The 23,745-nt window shown below is 36.6% G+C and overlaps 1 protein-coding gene across 1 annotated transcript in view; it reads left to right on the top strand.

The window, feature by feature from the left end:
- LOC309604695 (uncharacterized protein) overlaps nucleotides 1-23,745 on the top strand; it is a 33,254-nt gene that overhangs the window by 7,482 nt on the left and 2,027 nt on the right. The window contains exon 2 of the mRNA XM_082339671.1: nucleotides 17,574-17,645. Within this exon, the coding sequence (XP_082195797.1) occupies nucleotides 17,574-17,645 (72 nt within the window). The remainder of the gene's footprint in view (nucleotides 1-17,573; nucleotides 17,646-23,745) is intronic.

Genomic DNA, 23,745 nt, shown 5'->3' with positions numbered 1-23,745 from the left:
TCCGTATATATAGAGTTTACTCTTTATGTTGTACATTTCCATGGGTTTTGACAAATGCATAATGTCATGTATCCACCATTATAGTATCATACAGAATAGTTTCACTGCCCTAAAAATCCCATGTGCTCCCCCTTCCCCCTTGCAATCACTCTTCTTTTTACTCTCTTTGTAGTTTGAGCCTTTTGCAAAATGTCATAGTTGGAATCATACATTATGTGGACTTTTCAGACTGGCTTCTTTCACTTAGTAATATGCATTTAAGATTCCTCCAAGTCTTCTCATGGCTTCACAGCTCATTTCTCTTTAGTGCTGAATAATATTCCATTGTCTGGAAGTACCATAGTTTACTTACTCATTCACCTACTAAAGGACATCTTGGTTGCTTCCTGTTTTTGGCGATTATGAATAAAGCTGCTATAAACGTCCATGTGCAGGTTTTTGCGTGGACATAAGTATTCAACTCATTTGGGTGAACATCTGTGAGCACGATTGCTGGATCATATGGTAAACATATGTTTAGTTTTGTAAGAGACTGCCAAACTGTCTTCCAAAGTGACTGTACCATTTTGCTTTTCGTGTGCTTATTTGCCGTCTGTATTGTTGTTGGTGAGAAGTCTGTTGAGTTCTTTAGCCTATTTTTTACATTGGATTGATTGCTTTCTTATTGTTGAGTTTTAAGAATTGTTTGTATGCATTGGATACAAGTCCTTTGTATGTTTTGGAGATAAAGTTCAACTTATTAATTTTGTCTTTCATGAACCGTGCTTTTCATGTTGTACCCAAAATTCATTGCCAAACCCAGGGTCATCTATGTTATTTTCTAAAAGTTTTATACTTTTGCGTTTAACATTTAGGTCTGTGTTATTTTCTAGAAGTTTTATATTTTTGCATTTAACATTTACGTCTGTGATCTACTTTGAGTTAATTTTTGTGAAAGGTGTAAGGTCTGTGTCTAGATTCACTTTTTTTGCATGTGGATGTCCAGTTGTTCCAGCACCATTTGTTGAAAAGATCATCTTTTCTCCATTGTATTACCTTTGCTCCTTTGTCGAAGATTGGTTGACTACATTTGTGAGGGTCTGCTTTGGGGCTCTATATTCTGTTCCACTGATCTATTTGTCTGTTCTTTTGCCAGTACAACACTATCTTGATTACTGTAGGTTTATATTGTCTTAAAGTCAGGTAGTGTCAGTCTCACAACTTTGTTCTTTTTCAGTATTGTGTTGCCTATTGTAGGTTTTTTCCTTTTATATACAAACTTTAGAATCAGTTTGTCAGTATCCACAAAGTAACTTGCTGGGATTTGGATTGGGATTGCATTAAATCTGCAGATCAGCTAGGGAAGAACTGACATCTTAACAATATTAAGTCTTCTTATCCATGAATATGAAATATCTCTCCATTTATTATTTTTTCTTTTATTAGAATTTGTAGTTTTCCTCATATAAATCTTGCACATATATTTTAGGTTTATACCTAAGCATTTCATTTTTGGGTGCTCATGTTGATATATAGGAAAGCAATGAACTTTTTATTTTTTAGCCTTATATCTTGCAACCTTGTACATAATCTCTTATAAATTCCAGGGTTTTTTGTTTGTTTTGTCAATTCTTTGAGATTTTCTACACATACAACCCTATGTCATGTGCAAACAAAGACAGTTTGATGTCTTCCTTCCCAATCTGTATACCTTTTATTTCCTTTTCTTATTGTGTTAGCTAGGACTTCCAGTATAATAGTGAACAGGAGTGGTGAGAAGAGACATCTTTGCCTTGTTTCCAATCTTACGTGAAAAGCATCTAGATTATTAGCCTTAAGTACGATGTTAGCTGTAGGTTTTTCATAGTTGTTCTTTATCGAGGTGAGGAAGTTCCCCTCTGTTGCTGGTTTTTATAATGAATAGGTGTTGAGTTTTGTCAAGTGCCTTTCCTGCAGCTATTGAGATAATGACATGATTTTTCTTCTTTAGCCTGTTGATGTAATGGATTATACTAATTGATTTTTGAACAGTGAGCCAGCCTTTTATACTTGGAATAAATCCCACTTGGCCATGGTGTATATAATTTTATTTATACATTGTTGGATTTGATTTGCTAATATTTTGTTGAAGCTTTTTGCATCTGTGGTCATGAGAGATATTGGTCTATAGTTTTGCTTTCTTGTAATGCCTTTATCTGGTTTGGTATTAGAGTAATGCTCTCCTCATAGAGTGAATTGGGATGTGTTCCTTCTGCTTCTATTTCCTGAAAGACTTTGTAGAGAATTGATATCATTTGTTCCTTCAGTGTTTGGTAGAATTCATTACTGAAACCATCTGGGTCTGGTGCTTTTTGTTTTGGAAAGTTATTAATGATTGATTCAGTTTCTTTAATAGATGTGGGTCTATTCAGAGTATCTATTTTTCCTTGTGTGAGTTTTGGTAGATTGTACCTTTCAAGGAATTGGTCTGTTTCATGTAAATTATCAAACTGTGGGCATAGAGATAGAGTTGTTCACAATCTTTTTATTAACCTTTCAATGTCCATAGACTCAGTAGTGGTGGTCTCTTCTTCACTTGTGATATTAGTAACCAGTGCCTTCTCTTTTTTTCTTTTGGTTAGCCTAGCTAGATAGAGGTTATCAATTTTATTGATCTTTTCAAAGAACCAACATTTTTGGTTTCATTTTCTCTATCATTTTACTGTTTTCAATGTCATTGATATTTTTGCTGTCATTTTTATTTCTTTTTTAAAAATTTTATTGAAGTGTAGTTGACTTACGATGTTCTTCTGTACAGCAAAATGACCCAGTTATACGTATATATTCTTTTTCATATTCTCTTCCATTATGGTTTGTTACAGGATATTGAATATAGTTCCCTGTGCTATACAGTAGGACCTTGTTGTTTATCCATCCTATATATAATAGTTTGCCTCTGCTAATCCCAAACTCCCAGTCCTTCCCTCCCCTAACCACCCCCCCCCCCGCGTCTTGACAACCACAAGTCTGTTCTCTACATCTGTGAGTCTGTTTCTGTTTTGTAGATAAGTTCATTGGTGTCATATTTTAGATTTCACATATAAGTGATATCATATGGTATTTGTCTTTCTGTTTCTGACTTACTTCACTTAGTATGATAATCTCTAGGTCCATCCATGTTGCTGCAAATAGCATTATTTCATTCTTTTTTATGACTAATATTCCATTGTGTATATATACCACGTCTTCTTTATCCATTCATCTGTCAATGGACGTTTAGGTTGTTTCCATGTCTTGGCTATTGTAAATAGTGCTGCTGTGAACATAGGGGTGCATGTATCTTTTCGAATTATAGTTTTGTCTGGGTATGGGTATGCCCAGGAATGGGATTGCTGGATCAATATGGCAACTCTATTTTTAGTTTTTGGAGGAACCTCCATGCCGTTTTCCATAGTGGCTGCACCAATTTACATTCCCATCAACAGTGTAAGGGGGTTTCCTTTTCTCCACACCCTCTCCCGCACTTATTATTTGTAGACGTTTTAATGATGGCCCTTCTGACTGGTGTGAGGTGGTATCTCATTGTAGTTTTGATGTGCATTTCTCTAATAATTAGTGATGTTGAGCATCTTTTCATGTGTTTGTTGCCCATCTGTATGTCTTCTTTCGAGAAATGTCTATTTAGGTCTTCTGCCCATTTTTCGATTGGGTTGTTTTTGTTGTTGTTGAGTTGTATGAGCTGTTTGTATATTCTGGAAATTAAGCCCTTGTCAGTTGCATTGTTTGCAAATATTTTCTCCCATACAGTAGGTTTTCTTTTCGTGTTGTTTATGGTTTCCTTTGCTGTGCAAAACCTTGTAAGTTTGATTAGGTCCCATTTGTTTATTTTTGCTTTTATTTCTATTGCTTTGGGAGACTGACCTAAGAAAACATTGGTAAAATTTCTGTCAGAAATGTTTTGCCTATGTTCTCTTCTAGGAGTTTTATGGTGTCATGTCTTATGTTTAAGTCTTTAAGCCATTTTGAGTTTATTTTTGTGTATGGTGAGAGGGTATGTTCTAACTTCATTGATTTTCATGCGGCTGTCCAACTTTCCCAATACCACTTGCTAAAGAGACTGTCTTTTCTCCATTGTATATTCTTGCCTCCTTTGTCGAAGATTAATTGATCTTAGGTGTGTGTGTTTATTTCTGGGCTCTTTATTCTGTTCCGTTGATCCATATGTCTGTTTTTGTGCCAGTACCACACTGTTTTGATTACTGTAGCTTTGTAGTATTGTCTGAAGTCTGGGAGGGTTATGCCTTCTCCTTTGTTGTTTTTTCCTCGGGATTGCTTTGGCAATCCTGGGTCTTTTATGGTTCCATATAAATTTTAGTGTTATTTGTTCTAGTTCTGTGAAAAACGTCATGGGTAATTTGATAGGGATTGCATTAAGTCTGTAGATTGCTTTGGGTAGTATTTTAACAATATTCTTCCAATCCAAGAGCATGGGATGTCTCTCCATTTCTTTGAATCATGTTTAGTTTCCTTTATTAATGTTTTGTAGTTCTCAGCGTGAAAGTCTTTCATCTCCTTGGTGAGGTTTATTCCTAAGTATTTTATTTTTCTGGATGCAGTTTTAAAAGGGATTGTTTGTTTACATTCCCCTTCTGATTTTTCAGTGTTAGTGTAAAGGAATGCAACCAATTTCTGTATGTTAATCTTGTATTCTGCTACCTTGCTGAATTCGTTTATCAGTTCTAGTAGTTTTTGTGTGGAGTCTTTAGGGTTTTCTATATATAGTATCATGTCATCTGCGTATAATGACAATTTTACCTCTTCCCTACCAATTTGAATACCTTTTATTTCTTTTTCTTTTTTGATTGCTGTGGCTATGACTTCCAATACTATGTTGAAGAGAAGTGATGAGAGTGGGCATCCTTGTCTTGTTCCAGATTTTAATAGGAAGGCTTTCAGCTTTTCACCATTGAGTATTATATTGGCTGTGGGTTTGTCATAAATAGCTTTTTATGTTGAGATATGTTCCCTTTGTACCCATTTTTGTAAGGGTTTTTGTCATGAATCGGTGTTGAATTTTATCAAATGCTTTTTCTGCATCTACTGAGATGATAATGTAGTTTTGTCATTTCTTTTGTTGATGTGGTGTATCACATTGATTGATTTGCATATGTTGAACCATCCTTGTGACCCTGGGATGAATCCAACTTGGTCGTGGTATATGATCCTTTTTTATGTGTTGTTGGATTTGGTCTGCTTATATTTTGTTGAGAATTTTTGCATCTAAATTCATTAGAGATATTGGCCTATAATTTTGATTTTTGGTAGTGTCTTTGTCTGGTTTTGGTATCAAGATGATGGTGGCTTCTCATTTTTATTTTTTTCTTCTGCTTGTATTTGGTTTATTTACTTTTCTTTCTCTACTAAAGTGGAAGCTTAGGTTTTGATTTTGTATCTTTTATCATTTATAATATAAAATATTACAATATTATTATAAAACGAATAGTTGTATTTTCATTTAGTTCAAAATATTATTTGAATTTCTCTTGAGATTTTTTCTTTGGCCCATGTGTTATTTATAAATGTGTCATTTAATCTCCAAATATTTTTAGAATTTTCCAGCTATCTTTCTTCTATTGACTTCCAGTTTAATTCCATTGTGGTCTTAGAGCATGCTTTGTATGATTTCTATTCTTTTAAGTTTGTTGAGGTGTATGTTATGGCCCAGAATGTAGTCTATCTTGGTCAGTGTTCCATGTCAGCTTGAGAAATATATATATTCTGCTGTTGGGTATTGTTCAGTTCTACTATATCCTTACTGATTTTTTGCCTGCTGGATCTGTCAATTACTGATAGAGATGTGTTGACACCTCCAACTATAATAGTTGAATTATCTATTTCTCCTTTCATTTCTTTCAGTTTTTGCCTCAGGTATTTGCATGTTCTCTTGTTAGGTGCATATATCTTAAGGATTGTTACGTCTTTCTTGGAGAATTGATCCTTTTATCATTATATAATGCCCCTTTCTATCCTGGATAATCTTCCTCGTTTTGAAGTCTGCCTTGTCTAAAATTAATGTAACTACTACAGCTTTCTTTTGATTTGTGTTAGCATGATATATCTTTCTTCATCTCTACTTTAAAAAAATTTTTATTTTTAGTTGTGTTTAAAATAAAAACACGTAACACAACAGTTACCATCTAAACCATTTCTAAGTGTACAGTTCAGTACTATTAAGTATATTCATTGTTGTACAGTGGATATCCAGAAGTTTTTCTTCCTGCAGAACTGAAACTCTATACCCATTAAGCAACAGCTCCCCACCTGCTTCCTCCCCAGCCCCTGGCAACCACCATTCTACTTTGTTTCTATGAAGTTAACTATTCTAGATGCTTCATTTAAGTGGACTCATACAGTATTTGTCTTTTTATGACTGGCTTGCTTCACTGGGCATGATATCCTCAAGGTTTATCCATATCGTAGCATATGTCAAAGTTTCCTTCTTTCTTTCTTTATATTTTTTAATAGATCTTTATTACAGTATAATTGTTTCACAATACTGTGTTAGTTTCTGTTGTACAACAAAGTAAATCAGCCATATGCATACATATATCCCCATATCCCCTCCCTCTTGAGCCTCCCTCCCACCCTCCCTATCCCACCCCTCTAGGTCATCGCAAATGACCGAGCTGATCTCCCTCTGCTATGCTGCTGCTTCCCACTTGCTAACTGTTTTACATTGGGTAGTGTATATATGTTGATGCTACTCTCACTTTGCCCCAGCTTCCCCCTCCACCCCTGTGTCCTCAAGTCCATTTTCTATGTCTACATCTTTATTCCTGTCCTGGCACTAGGTTCATCAGTACCGTTTTTGTTTGTTTGTTTGTTTTTTTAGATTCCATATATATGTGTTAGCATATGGTATTTGTTTTTCTCTTTCTGACTTACTTCACTCTGTATGATAGACCCTAGGTCCATCCACCTCACTACAAATAACTCAACTTTGTTTCTTTTTATGGCTGAGTAATATTCCATTGTATATATGTGCCACATCTTCTTTATCCATTCATCTGTCAATGGACACTTAGGTTGCTTCCATGTCCTGGCTATTGTAAATAGCACTGCAGTGAACATTGTGGTACATGTCTCTTTTTGAATTATGGTTTTCTCAGGGTATATGCCCAGTAGTGGGATTGCTGGGTCATATGGTAGTTTTCTTTTTAGTTTTTTTAAGGAACCTCCCTACTGTTCTCCATAGTGGTTGTATCAATTTACATTCCCACCAACAGTGCAGGGGGGTTCCTTTTTCACCACACCCTTCCCAGCATTTATTGTTTCTACATTGTTTGATAATGGCCATTCTGACCGGTGTGAGGTGATACCTCATTGTAGTATTGATTTGCATTTCTCTGTGATGTTGAGCATCTTTTCATGTGCCTCTTGGCCATCTGTTTGTCTTTTTTGGTGAAATGTCTATTTAGGTCTTCCACCCATTTTTTAATTGAATTGTTTGTTTTTTTGATATTGCGCTCCATGAGTTGTTTGTATATTTTGGAGATTAATCCTTTGCCTGTTGTTTCATTTGCAAATATTTTCTCCCATTCTGAGGGTTGTCTTTTCATCTTGTTTATGGTTTCCTTTGCTGTGCAAAAGCTTTTATGTTTAATTAGGTCCCATTTGTTTATTTTTGTTTTTATTTCTGTTACTCTAGGAGGTGGGTCAAAAAAGATCTTGCTGTGGTTTATGTCAAAGAGTGTTTTTCCTGTGTTTTCCTCTAAGAGTTTTATAGTGTTTGGCCGTACATTTAGGTTTTTAAACCATTTGGAGTTTATTTTTGTGTATGGTGTTAGGTAGTGTTCTAATTTCATTCTTTTACATGTAGCTGTCCAGTTTTCCCAGCACCACTTATTGAAGAGGCTGTCTTTTCTCCATTGTATGTTCTTGCCTCCTTTATCATAAATTAGGTGACCATATGTGTGTGAGTTTATCTCTGGGCTTTCTATCCTGTACCAACAGATCTATATTTCTGTTTTTGTGCCAGTACCATACTGTCTTGTTTACTGTAGCTTTGTAGTATAGTTTGAAGTCAGGGAGCCTGATTCCTCCAGCTCTGTTTTTCTTTCTCAAGATTGCTTTGGCTATTCGGGGTCTTGTGTGTTTCCATACGAATTGTAAAATTTTTTGTTCTAATTCTGTGAAGAATGCCATTGGTAGTTTGATAGGGATTGCATTGAATCCGTAGATTGTTTTGGGTAGTATAGTCATTTTCACAATATTGATTCTTCCAATCCAAGAACATGGTTTATTTCTCCATCTGTTTATGTCATCTTTGATTTCTTTCATCAGTGTTTTATAGTTTTCTGAGTACAGGTCTTTCACCTCCTTAGGTAGGTTTATTCCTAGGTGTTTTATTCTTTTTATTGTGATGGTAAGTGGGATTGTTTCCTTAATTTCTTTCTGATTTTTCGTTGTTAGTGTATAGGAATGCCAGAGATTTCTGTGCATTAATTTTGTATCCTGCAACCTTACCACATTCATTGATTAGTTCTAGTAGTTTTCTGGTGGCATCTTTAGGATTTTCTATTTATAGTATCATGTTCTCTGCAAACAGTGACAGTTTTATTTCTTCTTTTCCAATTTGTATTCCTTTTATTTCTTTTTCTTCTCTGATTGCAATGGCTAGGACTTCCAAAATTATGTTGAATAAGAGTGGTGAGAGTGGACATCCTTGTCTTGTTCCTGATCTTAGAGGAAATGCTTTCAGTTTTTCACCATTGAGAACGATGTTGGCTGTGGGTTTGTCATATATGGCCTTTATTATGTTGAGGTAGGTTCCCTCTATGCCCATTTTCTGGAGAGTTTTTTTTATCATAAATGGGTGTTGAATTTTGTCAAAAGCTTTTTTTGCATCTGTTGAGATGATCATATGGTTTTTATTCCTTAATTTGTTAATATGGTGTATCACATTGATTGATTTGCATATATTGAAGAATCCTTGCATCCCTGGGATAAATCCCACTTGATCATGGTGTATGATCCTTTTAATATGCTGTTGGATTCTGTTTGCTAGTATTTTGTTGAGGATTTTTGCATCTATGTTCATCAGTGATATTGGTCTATAATTTTCTTTTTTTGTGATATCTTTTTCTGGTTTCAGTATCAGGGTGATGGTGGCTTCAAAGAATGAATTTGGGAGTGTTCCTCCCTCTGCAATTTTTTGGAAGAGGTTGAGAAGGATGGGTGTTAGCTCTTCTCTAAATGTTTGATAGAATTTGCCTGTGAAGCCATCTGGTCTTGGACTTTTGTTTGTTGGAAGATTTTTAATTACAGTTTCAATTTCATTACTTGTGATAGGTCTTTTTATATTTTCTAATTCTTCATGGTTCAGTCTTGGAAAATTGTACCTTTCCAAGAATTTGTCCATTTCTTTGTGGTTGTCCATTTTTTTGGCATATAGTTGTTTGTAGTAGTCTCTTATAATCCTTTGTATTTCTGTGGTGTCAGTTGTGATTTCTCCTTTTTCATTTCTAATTTTATTGATTTGTGCCCTCTCCCTTTTTTTCTTGATGAGTCTGGCTAAGGGTTTATCAATTTTGTTTATCTTCTCAAAGAACCAGCTTTTAGTTTTATTAATCTTTGCTATTGTTTTCTTCGTTTCTATTTCATTTATTTCTGCTTTGATCTTTATTATTTTTTTCCTTCTACTGACTTTGGGTTTTCTTTGTTCTTGTTTCTCTAGTTGCTTTAGGTGTAAGGTTAGATTGTTTATTTGAGATTTTTCTTGTTTCTTGAGGTGAGACTGAATTGCTATAAACTTCCCTTTTAGAACTGTTTTTGCTGCGTCCCATAGGTTTTGGGTCATTGTGTTTTTGTTGTCATTTGCTTCTATGTATTTTTAAATTTCTTCTTTGATTTCTTCAGTAATCTCTTGGTTATTTAGTAGTGCACTGTTTAGCCTCCATGTATTTGTGGTTTTTACAATTTTTTTCCTGTAATTGATTTCCAATCTCATAGCGTTGTGGTCAGAAAAGATGCTAGATATGATTTCATTATTTTTCTTAAATATTCCGAGGCTTGATTTGTGACCCAAGATGTGATCTATCCTGGAGAATGTTCCATGTGCACTTGAAAAGAAAGTGTATTCTGCCACTTCTGGGTGGAATGTTCTATAAATGTCAATTAAATCTATCTGGTCTGTTGTATCATTTAAAGTTTGGTTTTCCTTATTTATTTTCTGTTTGGATGATCTGTCCATTGGTGTAAGTGGGGTGTTAAAGTCCCCTACTATTATTGTGTTGCTGTTAATTTCCCCTTTCATGGTTGTTAGCATTTGCCTAATGCATTGAGGTGCTCCCATGTTGGGTGCATAAACATTTATAATTGTTATATCTTCTTCTTGGATTGATCCCTTGATCATTATATAGTGTCCTTCCTTATCTCTTGTAACAGTCTTTATTTTAAAGTCTATTTTATCTGATACGAGTATTGCTACTCCAGCTTTCTTTTGATTTCCATTTGCATGGAATATCTTTTTCCATCCCTTCACTTTCAGTCTGTATGTGTCCCTAGGTCTGAGGTGGGTCTCTTGTAGACAGCATATGTATGGGTCTTGTTTTTGTATCCATTCAGCCACTCTGTCTTTTGGTTGGGGCATTTAATCCATTTACACTCAAGGTTATTATCGATATGTATGTTCCTATTACCTTTTTCTTGTTTGTTTTTGTGGGTCTTTTTCTTCTCTTGTGTTTCCCGCCTGGAGAAGTTTCTTTAGCATTTGTTGTAAAGCTGGTTTGGTGGTGCTGAATTCTCTTAGCTTTTCCTTGTCTGAAAAGCTTTTGATTTCTCCATTGAATCTGAATGAGATCCTTGCTGGGTAGAGTAATCTTGGTTGTAAGTTTTTCTCTTTCATCATTTTAAGTATATCCTGCCTCTCCCTTCTGGCCTGTAGAGTTTCTGCTGAAAAATCAGCTGATAACCTTATGGGGAGTCCTTTGTGTGTTATTCGGCTGCCTTCTTCTTCCTTCCTCCCCCACCCCACCCCCACCGCTGCCTTGGGCCGGGGGCACCAGCAGAGGAAGGGGCCCCGGGGAGCACAAGGATGGCGGAGGGAGGCTCCCGCAGGGCTCTGACATCCCTTCAGCCACAGCCACCCCAGCCTCATGACCTACATGGGAAGGAGCCCCGGGAGGGGGAGGTTTTGTTTTTCCCTTGCTGCTTTTAATATTTTTTCTTTGAATTTAATTTTTGTTAGTTTGATTAATATGTGTCTTGGTGTGTTTCTCCTAGGGTTTATCCTCTATGGGACTCTCTGTGCTTCCTGGACTTGGGTTGACTACTTCCTTTCCCATGTTAGGGAAGTTTTCCACTATAATCTCTTCAAATATTTTCTCAGACCCTTTCTTTTTCTCTTCTTCTTCTGGGACCCCTATAATTTGAATGTTGGTGCGTTTAGTGTTGCCCCAGAGGTCTCTGAGATTGTCTTCAATTATTTTCATTCTTTTTTCTTTATTCTGCTCCTCAGCAGTTATTTCCACCATTTTGTCTTCCAGCTCACTTATTCGTTCTTCTGCCTCAGTTATTCTGTTATTGATTCCTTCCAGTGTATTTTTCATTTCAGTTATTGTGTTGTTCATCTCTGTTTGTTCTTTAGTTCTTCTAGGTCTTTCTTAAACATTTCTTGTATTTTCTCAGTCCATGCCTCCATTCTGTTTCCGAGATTCTGGATCATCTTTACTATCATTACTCTGAATTCTTTTTCAGGTAGATTGCCTATTACCTCTTCATTTATTTGGTTCTTGTAGGTTTTTACCTTGCTCCTTAATCTGTGATGTATTTTTTTGCTGTCTCATTTTTTTTCCCTTTTTTTTATGAGTGGGATTGTGTTCCTGTCTTACTGGTTGTTTGGCCTGAGGCTTCCAACACTGGAGTTTGTAAGCTGTTGAGTATAGGTGGGTCTTGATGCTGAGATGAGGACCACCAGGAGACCTCACTCCGATGAATATTCCCTGGGGTCTGAGGTTCTCTGTTAGTCCAGTGGTTCAGACTCGGAACTCCCACCACAGGAGCTTCGGCCCGACCCCTGGCTCGTTAATGAAGATCCTGCAAGCCACGTGGGGCAGAAAAAAAAAAGAACAATAACAAAGTAAAAAATAAGATTAGACTAGGAAACTAACAGATATGTTAGAAAAAATATAAAAATAAAAATATAGATGAAACACAACCAGAAGGACCACAATAGTAAAAAAGAGGAGGGAAAAAAAAAGGTGGAAAAGGCCTTGGATGTGGGGGGAGGGGCATAAACAGGGGTGAGGTTTGGGCGGTGGGCAGGGCCTATGCTTAGGACCCACAGGGCTGGAAAAGGCCCTGGGGGGTGTGGGGTGTAGGGCTTAGGCTCAACAGAACAGAAGGGGCCCAGGCTGCCTCCCGCCTCTGGTCTCAGAGGGTGGGGGACCCCACCTGGAGGGCCCCTCCCGCCTGCCTGATCTCCCAGCCTCCCTCCTATGCCCCCAGGACCCATGTGGCCTGGAGGGGGCTTTGCAGGGCCTCCTTCATTTTTTAAAGCTGAGTAATATTCCAGTGTTTGTCGATACCACAATTTGTTTATCCATTCATCCATCCATTGATGCATAATTGGGTTGCTTCTACCTCTTGGCTATTGGGAGTAATGTTGCTAGGAAAATGGGTGTGCAGAGGAACCAAGATGGTGGAGTAGAAGGACGTGCTCTCACTCCCTCTTGCGAGAACACCAGAATCACAACTAGCTGTTGGACAGTCATCAACAGGAAGACACTGGAACTCACTGAAAAAGATACCCCACATCCAAAGACAAAGGAGAAGCCACAGTGAGACGGTAGGAGGGGCGCAATCACAGTAAAATCAAATCCCATAACTGCTGGGTGGGTGACTCACAGACTGGAGAACACTTATACCACAGAAGTCCAGCCACTGGAGTGAAGGTTCTGAGCCCCATGTCAGGCTTCCCAACCTGGGTGTCCGGCAACGGGAGGAGGAATTCCTAGAGAATCAGACTTTGAAGCCTAGTGGGAATTGATTGCAGGACTTTGACAGTACTGGAGGAAACAGAGGATCCACTCTTGGAGGGCACACACAAAGTAGTGTGCACATCGGGACCCAGGGGAAAGAGCAGTGATCCCAGGGGAGACTGAACCAGACCTACCTGCTAGTGTTGGAGGGTCTCCTGCAGAGGCAGGGTGTGGCTGTGGCTCACCGTGGGGACAAGGACACTGGCAGCAGAAGTTCTGGGAAGTACTCCTTGGCGTGAGCTCCCAAACTCATTCTATGAGGCCACCATCACCCTGATACCAAAACCAGACAAAGATACTACAAAAAAAGAAAATTACAGACCAATATCACTGATGAATGTAGATGCAAAAATCCTCAACAAAATACTAGCAAACAGAATCCAACAACACATTAAAAGGATCATACACCATGATCAAGTGGGATTTATCCCAGAGATGCAAGGACTCTTCAATATACGCAAATCAATCAATGTGATACACCATATTAACAAGTTGAAGAAGAAAAACCATATGATCATCTTGACAGATGCAGAAGAAGGTTTTGACAAAATTCAACACCCATTTATGATAAAAACTCTCCAGAAAGTGGGCATAGAGGGAACCTACCTCAACATAATAAAGGCCATATACGACAAACCCACAGCAAACATCATTCTCAATGGTGAAAAACTGAAAGCATTTCCTCTGAGATCAGGAACAAGACAAGGTTGTCCACTCTCACCACTACTATTCAACATAGTTTTGAAAGTCCTAGCCACGGCAGTCAGAGAAGAAAAAGAAATAAAAGGAATCCAAATTGGAAAAGAAGAAGTAAAACTGTCACTGTTTGCAGATGACATGATAATATACATAGAGAATCCTAAAAATGCCACTAGAAAACTACCAGAGCTAATCAATGAATTTGGTATAGTTGCAGGATACAAAATTAATGCACAGAAGTCTCTTGCATTCCTATACACTAGTGATGAAAAATCTGAAAGAGAAATTAAGGAAACACTCCCATTTACAATTGCAACAAAAAGAATAAAATACCTAGGAATAAACCTACCTAAGGAAGTGAAAGACCTGTATGTAGAAAAGTATAAGACGCTGATGAAAGAAATTAAAGATGATACCAACAGATGGAGAAATAAACCATGTTCTTGGATTGGAAGAATGAATATTGTGAAAATGACTATACTACCCAAAGCAATTTACAGATTCAATGCAATCCCTATCAAATTACCAATGGCATTTTTTACGGAACTGGAACAAAAAATTTTACAATTTGTATGGAGACACAAAAGACCCGGAATAGCCAAAGCAGTCTTGAGGGAAAAAAACAGAGCTGGAGGAATCAGACTCCCTGACTTCAGACTATATTACAAAGCTACAGTAATCAAGACAATATGGTACTGGCACAAAAACAGAAACATAGATCAATGGAACAAGATAGAAAGCCCAGAGATAAACCCACGCACCTATGGTCAACTAATCTATGACAAAGGAGGCAAGGATATACAATGGAGAAAAGACAGTCTCTTCAATAAGTGGTGCTGGGAAAACTGGACAGCTACATGTAAAAGAATGAAATTAGAACACTCCCTAACACCATACACAAAAATAAACTCCAAATGGTTTCCAGACCTAAATGTAAGACTGGACACTATAAAACTCTTAAAGGAAAACACAGGAAGAACACTTTTTGACGTAAATCACAGCAAGATCTTTTTTGATCCACCTCCTAGAGTAATGGAAATAAAAACTAAAATAAACAAATGGGACCTAATTAAACTTAAAAGCTTTTGCACAGCAAAGGAAACCATAAACAAGACGAAAAGACAACCCTCAGAATGGGAGAAAATATTTGCAAACGAATCAACGGACAAAGGATTAATCTCCAAACTATATAAACAGCTCATGCAGCTCAATATTAAAGAAACAACCCAATCCAAAAATGGGCAGAAGACCTAAATAGACATTTCTCCAAAGAAGACATACAAATGGCCAAGAAGCACATGAAAAGCTGCTCAACATCACTAATTATTAGAGAAATGCAAATCAAAACTACAATGAGATATCACCTCACACCAGTTAGAATGGGCATCATCAGAAAATCTACAAACAACAAATGTTGGAGAGGGTGTGGAGAAAAGGGAACCCTCTTGCACTGTTGGTGGGAATGTAAATTGATACAGCCACTATGGAGAACAGTATGGAGGTTCCTTAAAAAACTAAAAATAGAATTACCATATGACCCAGCGATCCCACTACTGGGCATATACCCAGAGAAAACCATAATTCAAAAAGACACATGCACCCCAATGTTCATTGCAGCACTACTTACAGTAGCGGTCACGGAAGCAACCTAAATGCCCATTGACAGACGAATGGATAAAGAAGAAGTGGTACATATATGCAATGGAATATTACTCAGCCATAAAAAGGAACGAAATTGAGTCATTTGTTGAGACGTGGATGGATCTAGAGACTGTCATACAGAGTGAAGTAAGTCAGAAAGAGAAAAACAAATATCGTATATTAACGCATGTATGTGGAACCTAGAAAAATGGTACAGAAGAACTGGTTTGCAGGGCAGAAGTTGAGACACAGATGTAGAGAAGAAACGTATGGACACCAAGGGGGGAAAGCTGCTGGGGGGTGGGGATGGTGGTGTGCTGAATTGGGCAATTGGATTGACATGTATACACTGATGTGTATAAAATTGGTGACTAATAAGAACCTGTATAAAAAAATAAAATAAAATGCAAAAATTTAAAAAGAAAATGGGTGTGCAAATATCTCTTTAAGGTCCTGTTATCAGTTCTATTGGATACTCAGAAGTATAAATTGCTAGATCAAGTGGTAATTATATTTTTAATTTTTTGATGGATCACCATGCTGTTTTCCACAGTGACTGTACCATCTTACACTCCCACGACAAGGGTGCGCAAAGTTTCCAATTTTTTCACATTATTGCTAACACTTGTTATTTTCTATTTTTTGTTTTGTTTTGTTTTGTTTTAATAATAGCTACCCTAATGGGTATGAGGTGATTCTATCCCTTTACTTCTAATCTATGTCTTTGTATTTAAAGTGGGTCTCTTGTAGATAACATATAATTGGGTCTCATTTTTCCAATATCCTCTCAGTCTCTACGTTTTAATTGGTGTGTTTAGGTAATTTACATTTAGTGAGTATTCATATAGTTGAATTAATACCTATCATATTTATAGCTGTTTATTATACATTGCTCTCATTTTGTTTTCTTTTTAAATTTTCCCTCTTTTTCTGCCTTCTCTGGATTTATCTGAGCAAATTGTTAAGATTCTATCTTCTCTCATTTCTTTTTTTTTAATTAATTAATTGATTTGGTTGCACCAGGTCTTAGTTGCTGCAGGCAGGCTCCTTAGTTGCGGCTCGCCGGCTCCTTAGTTGCGGTATGTGGACTCCTTTAGTTGCGGCAGGCGGGCTCCTTAGTTGTGGCTTGTGGGCTCCTTAGTTGCCACTCGCCGGCTCCTTAGTTGCAGCACGCAGGCTTCTTAGTTGTGGCATGTGAACTCTTATTGTGGCACGCATGTGAGATCTAGTTCCCTGACCAGGGATCAAACCTGGGCCCGCTGCATTGGGAGTGTGGCCTCCACTGCGCCACCAGGGAAGTTCCTTTTCTCTCATTTCTTAGAACTTCAATTATACTTCTTTAACAAATTATTTTTTACTAGAGGCCCTAGGGTTTGCAGTTTTCATTTACACTAATCTATGTCCACTTTCAAATAACACTATTCCATGCTTCATGGGTAGTGCAGATACCTTATAATAGAGTATTTCCAGTTCCTCCTTCTTGTCCCTTATAGCATGGCTGTCATTCATGTCACTTACATATAAGCTATAATCACCAAATATATTCTTGCTATTATTTTGAATAGTTACTATTAGATTAAGAATTTTGAAAGTAAAAGGTTTTATTTTATCTTCCTTCCTTTTCATGTTCTTCCTTTCTTTATGTAGATCTGAATTTCTGACCTATATCATTTTCCCTCTCTCTGAAGAATTTCTTTTAATACTCCATGCAAGGCGGTTGACTGGTGACAAATTCCCTCAGTTTTTATTTGTCTGAGAAAGTCTTTATTGCTCCATTTTTGAAGGATAGTTTTGCTTGATACAGAATTGTAGGTTGGTGGATTTTTTTCTTTCACTACTTTAAATATTTCAATCCAGTCCTTTTTTGCTTGCATGATTTGTGAAGACAAGTCTGATGTAAGTTTTATCATTGTTCCTCCATAGGTAAGGTGTTTTTTTCCTCTGGCTTCTTTCAAAAATTTTTGTCTGTGATTTCTGCAGTTTAAATATGGTATGCCTAGGTGCAAATCTGGGGGGGACGGGTTTATTCTGCTTGGTGTTTCGGAGCTTCCTGGATCTGTGTTTTGCTCTGTGACGTTAATTTCGGAAAATTCTCAGTCATTATTACTTAAAATATTTCTTTTGCTCCTTTCTCTCTCTCTACTTCTGCTATTCCATTATGCATATGTTACACTGTAATTCTCTCTTAATTCTTGAATAGTGTTGTCTTTTTCATTTTTTTTCTTTTCATTTCAGTTTGGGAAGTTTTTATTGACATATCTTCAAATCCACTGACTCAGTGTCAAGTCTACTGTGAGCCCATCAAAGGTATTTTTCATTTCTGTTACAGTGTTTTTGACTTTTAGCATTTCCTTTTTTAAAAAAATTGTATTGAAGTATTGTTGATTTACAATGTTGTGTTAATTTCTGCTGTACAGCAAAGTGACTAATTATACATATATATATATATATACACATTGTTTTTCATATTCTTTTTTTAAAAAATCATTTTTATTTATTTATTTTTGGCTGCGTCGGTTCTTAGTTGCAGCACGTGGGATCTTTCGTTGCGGTGCCATTGAGGCACGCAGGCTTCTCTCTAGTTGTGGCGCATGAGCTCCAGAGTGCATGGGTTCCGTAGTTGCAGTGCACAGGCTCCAGAGCACGCGGGCTCAGTAGTTGCAGCGCATGGGCTCTCTAGTTGTGGCAGGCGGGCTCCAGAGCATGTGGGGGCTTTCTAGTTGTGGTGCACAGGCTCAGTAGTTGCGGTGCACGGGCTTAGTTGCCTCATGGATTGTGGGATCTTAGCTCCTTGACCAGGGATCGAACCTGCATCCCCTGCATTGGAAGGTGGATTCTTAACCACTGGGCCACCAGGGAAGTCTCTCATATTCTTTTCCATTATGGTTTATCACAGGATACTGAATATAGTTCCCTGTGCTATACAGTAGGACCTTGTTGTTTATCCATTCTATATGTAATAGTTTGCATCTACTAATCCCAAACTCCCACTCCATCCCTCCCCTACCCCACCCTTTGCAACCACAGTTCTGTTCTCTATGTCTGTGAGTCTGTTTCTGTTTTGTAAATAAGTTCATTTATGTCATATTTTAGATTACACATATAAGTGATATCATATGGTATTTGGTTTTTTTTTCTGACTTCATTTAGTATGATAATCTCTAGGTCCATCCATGTTGCTGCAAATGGCATTATTTCTTTCCTTTTTATGGATGAGTAGTATTCCGTTGTCTATATGTACCACATTTTCTTTATCCATTCATCTGTCAGTGGACATTTAGATTGTTTCCATGTCTTGGCTATTGTAAATAGTGCTGCTGTGAACATAGGGATGTGTGTATCTTTTTGAATTATAGTTTTGTCTGGATATATGCCCAGGAGTGGGATTGCTGGATCATATGGCAACTCTATTTTTCATTGTTTGAGGAACCTCCACACTGTTTTCCATAGTGACTGCACCAATTTACATTCCCACCAACGTGTAAGGGGGTTTCCTTTTCTCCACACGCTCTCCAGCATTTATTATTTGTAGACTTTTTAATGATGGCCCTTCTGACTGGTGTGAGGTGGTATCTTACTGTAGTTTTGATTTACATTTCTTTAATAGTTAGCAATGTTGATCATCTTTTCATGTGCCTTTTGGCCATCTGTATGTTTTCTTTAGAGAAATGTCTATTTAGGTCTTCTGCCCATTTTTTGATTGGGTTGTTTTTGTTGTTGTTGAGTTGTATGAACTGTTTGTATATTTTGGAAATAAGCCCTTGTTGGTCGCATCATTTACAAATATTTTCTCCCAGTCCATAGGTTGTCTTTTCATTTTGCTTATGGTTGTTTTTGCTGTACAAAGACTTGTAAGTTTTATTAGGTTCCATGTGTTTATTTTTGCTTTTATTTCTATTGCTTTGGGAGACTGACCTAAGAAAACATTGGTATAATTTATGTCAGATAATGTTTTGCCTATGTTCTCTTCTAAGAGTTTTATGGTTTCATGTCTTATGTTTAAGTCTTTAAGCCATTTTGAGTTTATTTTTGTGTATGGTGTGATGGTGTGGTCTAATGTCATTGATTTTCATGTGGCTGTCCAACTTTCCCAATACCACTTGCTGAAGAGACTGTCTTGTCTTCATTGTATATTCTTGCCTCCTTTGTCGAAGATTAATTGATCATAGGTGTGTGGCTTTATTTCTGGGCTCTCTATTCTGTTCCATTGATTCATATGTCTGTTTTTGTGCCAATACCACACTGTTTGATTACTGTAGCTTTGTAGTATCATCTGAAGTCTGGGAGGGTTATGCCTCCTGCTTTGTTGTTTTTCCTCAGGATTACTTTGGCAATCCTGGGTCTTTTATGTTCCATATAAATTTTAGGATGATTTGTTTTAGTTCTGTGAAAAATGTCATGGATAATTTGATAGGAATCTCATTAAATATGTAGATTGCTTTGGGTAGTATGGCTATTAAATTTCTAATATGATAATTCCAAAGTCTGGTAATGATGCTTGCTTTTGTCTCTTCAGATTGTGTCTTTTCTTGCCCTAGCTTGTTTGTAATTTTTTGTTGAAAGCTGGGCATGACGTATTGGGAAATAGGTAAATAGGCCTTTAGTGTGAGATTTTATGTCTATTTTGCTGTGAGTTAGGCTCTGTTTAATGTTGCTATAATTGTAGGTGTTGGGGGCTTCAGTTTCCCCTAGTGTCCTTGTTTTTGTCTCCCCTCTTTCCTTTGGCTTTCCCTAGAAACTCTTTTTTAAAAAAATTCTTGAGATATAATTCATATACAATTTACCCATTTTCATTGTACAATTCAGTGGTTTTTGATATATTCACAGATGTATGCAACCATCACCACAGTTAATTTTAGAACATTTTCATCTCTTCACAAAGAAATCTGAACCCTTTCCCTATCACCCACCTATACGACACTCCCAGCCTTAAGTAATCACTAATTTTCTTTCTGTCTCTATATGGTTCTCCATTCTGGATGTTCCATATGAATGTAATCATACACTACGTGGTCTTCTGTGACTAAGTGCTTACAGTTAGCAAAATGTTTTCAAGGTTCATCCATACTGTAGCATACATCAGTACTTTATTCATTTTTATGGCCAAATAGCCATTTGTCAAATGTATCCATTTGTCAGTTAATGGACATTTGGGTGGTTTGCGTCCTTTGTTATGAATAAAGCTGCTATAAACATTTGTGTACAAGTTTTTGTGTGAACATATTTCATTACACTCAGGTAAATAACTCAGAATGGGATTGGTGGGTCATCTGGTAAGCGTATGCTTAACTTTTTAAGAAACAGCCAAACTGTTTTCCAAAGTGGCCACACCACTTTGCTCTGCATCTTCATCAGCAGTTCATATTGTCAGTTTTTAAAATTTTGAATTATTTTCATAGGTGTGTAATTGTAGTGGATATACCACTACACACTATTGGAAAAGATGTTGAACATTTTGAACATCTTTTCATGTGCTTATTTGTCTTTCATATATCTTATTTGGTGATGTATCTGTTCAAATATTTTGCTTGTTTTTAAATTGGGTTGCTTACTGAGTTTTAGAAGTTCTTTATGTATTCTTGATATTTTCAAGATATAAGCCTTTTATCAGATATGTGATTTGGAAATATTTTCTCTCATGCTGTGGCTCTTCATTCTTTCTAGTGTCTTTCAAATAGTGGAAGTTCTTAATTTTTTCCAAAGTACAACTTACATTTTTTTCTTCTATGGATCATGCTTATAGTATAATTTCTAAGAAATCTTTGCCCAACCCAACATCACAAAAATTTTCTCTGATGTTTTCTGTTTCTATAGAAGTTAAACAGCTTTAGGTTTATCATGTATGTCCATGGTTAACTTTGAATTAAATTTTGCATAAGATATAAGGTATGTTTGGAGTTGTGGGTTATTATTTTTGTTTTTTAGTGTATGGACACACACTTTTTGAAAAGATTATCTTCTCCATTGAGTTGCCTTAGCACCTTAGAAAATCATTTGACTTTTTAAGTGTCAATATATTTGTAGGCAATGTGTTCTGTTCCATTAATCTGTCTTTATGCCAGTACTACACTCTCTTGACTACTATACATTTATAGTAAGCTTTAAAATCTGGCAGTGTAAGTCTTACAACTGTTTCCTTTTTCATAGTTGTCTTTGATTACTATGGTTCCTTTGCCTTTCCATAAAAATTTTAGCATCAGTTTGATATGTACAAAATGTCCTCCTGGAAATTGATTGGAATTGCTTTGTGTCTATAGATCTGTATGGAGAGAACTGAAATCTTAACAATTTTGAGTTTTGAATCCATGAACATAATATGTATCTCTATTTTTTAATATCTTTTTGATTTCCTTCATCAGCATTTTTGTAGTTTTCAGCACACAAACCTTTTTACATGTTTTCTAAGACTTATTTTGTGGATTTTGGTGCTATTATAAAAAGAATGTTTAAAAATTTCAGTTTCCAATTTTTTATTGCCAAGTATAAAAATACATTTGACTTTTTGTATATTGTCTTTGTATCCCGAGAACTTTCTAAACTCAATTCTGGTAGCTTTTTTGTAGATTCTTCGGAATTTTCTACATAGACAACCATTGTAAGTCAAAAGTTTTGTCTCTTATTTTCTGATGTGTGTGCTTTCCTTTTATTGCCATATTGCACAAGGAAGGACCTCAAGTATATCTTTGATCTATCTTTATGCCAATACTACACTCTCCTGAATAGGAGTGGAGAAAGTGGACACTGTATTTGTGATTTTAATTTCTTAAAATTTGCCAGGACTTGCATTATGGCTCAGCATATGGTCAGTTTTGATGAATGTTCCACACAAGCTTCCAAAGAATGTATTCTGGAGTTGTTGGGTATATCTAGGTATGTCAATTAAGTCACATTTGTTAACCATATTATTCAAATTGTCTATATCCTGTTGCTTTTTTTTTTTGGCCTGCTTGTTCTACTGAAAGAGGTGAGTTAAAATCTCTAACTATGACCTTGGACCTGTCCATTTCCTTTTATGTAGTTGTCTATTTTTCCTTTATGGATTTTGAGGTGTATATCAGTTTGGAGCTGTTATAACTTCCTGGTTAACTGAAATCACATTATCATTATGAGATACCCCTCTTTATTGTAAGTAGTATTTTTTGCCGTGAGGTCTACTTCTTCTGAAATTAATGTAACCATATCAGCTGTTGGCTAAGGTATCCTTCCTCCTCACTGGTCTTTAAGCTTCTCCCATTGTGTTTGGTACAGAGTAGGAAGTGATCAATAAGTGTTGTGCATGTGACTGTCACTCAGTTTTTTGTTTCAAATGTGCAATAACCATATATGTGATTTGTTTGTATATCCCTAAACAGTGTTTCATTTTTACCTGTTTTTAGTCTTTATATAGACTGAAACTATACATATTTTATTATTTTTTTCACTCAACTTCGTTTTTGAGATTTATCCATGTTTTACTATAGTCATTGATTTTTCACTGCTTTATAGTACTTCACTATATAAATAACACCGCAGGAGATCTCATTCAGTCCCATTCCTTAAAAATACTATCTTCCAAATTTATATCTCTAGTCTTGACCTTTCCTTTGAGCTCTAGATTCAACATCTCTCCTTTGATATAACAAGGATCTCAATTTAATGACCAAAAGACAATTCTTGATTTCCTACTCTCCCCCTTCCCAATCTGTTCCTTTTTCAGTATTCCATATCTCCCCATGACACCATTCACCAAGCTGTACAAGAACCAAAATCGAGATGGAAACACATTTGGTTTTACATTGAGGCATTAGCAGGGGGACAGACTGACTTGACTGGGGTAAATATGGTGGGATATGCTGAAAGTGAGAGAGATGGGCGGGGGCCAGAACATGTAGGGCTTATATACCATGGTAAGGAGTTCAGATTCAGTATGAGTGTTATAGGAAGTCATGGGAGGCTTAGCAAGCAGGAAGACCAGTTAGGATACAGTAGTCCTGAAGAGTTAAGATGATGGTGGGAACTATAGCAGTAGTAGTAGAGATGGAGAATGGTGAACAGACTTGGAATATATTTTGGAGCCAGAGATGGTAGAACTTGCTGATAGACTGGATGCAGGGGTGTGTAATAATCAGAGTTAAGTCAAAGACGACTTTGTCTCTTTTCCCATATCCCATTCCTTCTGGACCCTCCTATGAACTGTATTATTAGGTGCTCTCATTCCATCTCCCATGATTTTTGCCTGCCCTTTCATAGTTTCTATCAATCCATCTCTGTATCCCATCATAGATGATTTTATAAGATCAGTCTCCCAATTCACATTCTCTCTTCACCTGTGTCTAATCTGCGTTGATGACTATCAAGTTTTCAATTCCAGTGACTTTTTTTCATTTATGAATGTTTCAAATTTGCCTTTTTTTAAAAATTAATTAAT

This window comes from Balaenoptera borealis (assembly GCF_965194805.1).
Source record: "Balaenoptera borealis genome assembly, chromosome: 10".
NCBI classification, from domain to species: Eukaryota; Metazoa; Chordata; class Mammalia; order Artiodactyla; family Balaenopteridae; genus Balaenoptera; species Balaenoptera borealis.
The sequence above is the reverse complement of the archived record's forward strand: the minus strand, read 5'-3'. Positions and strand labels throughout refer to the sequence as shown.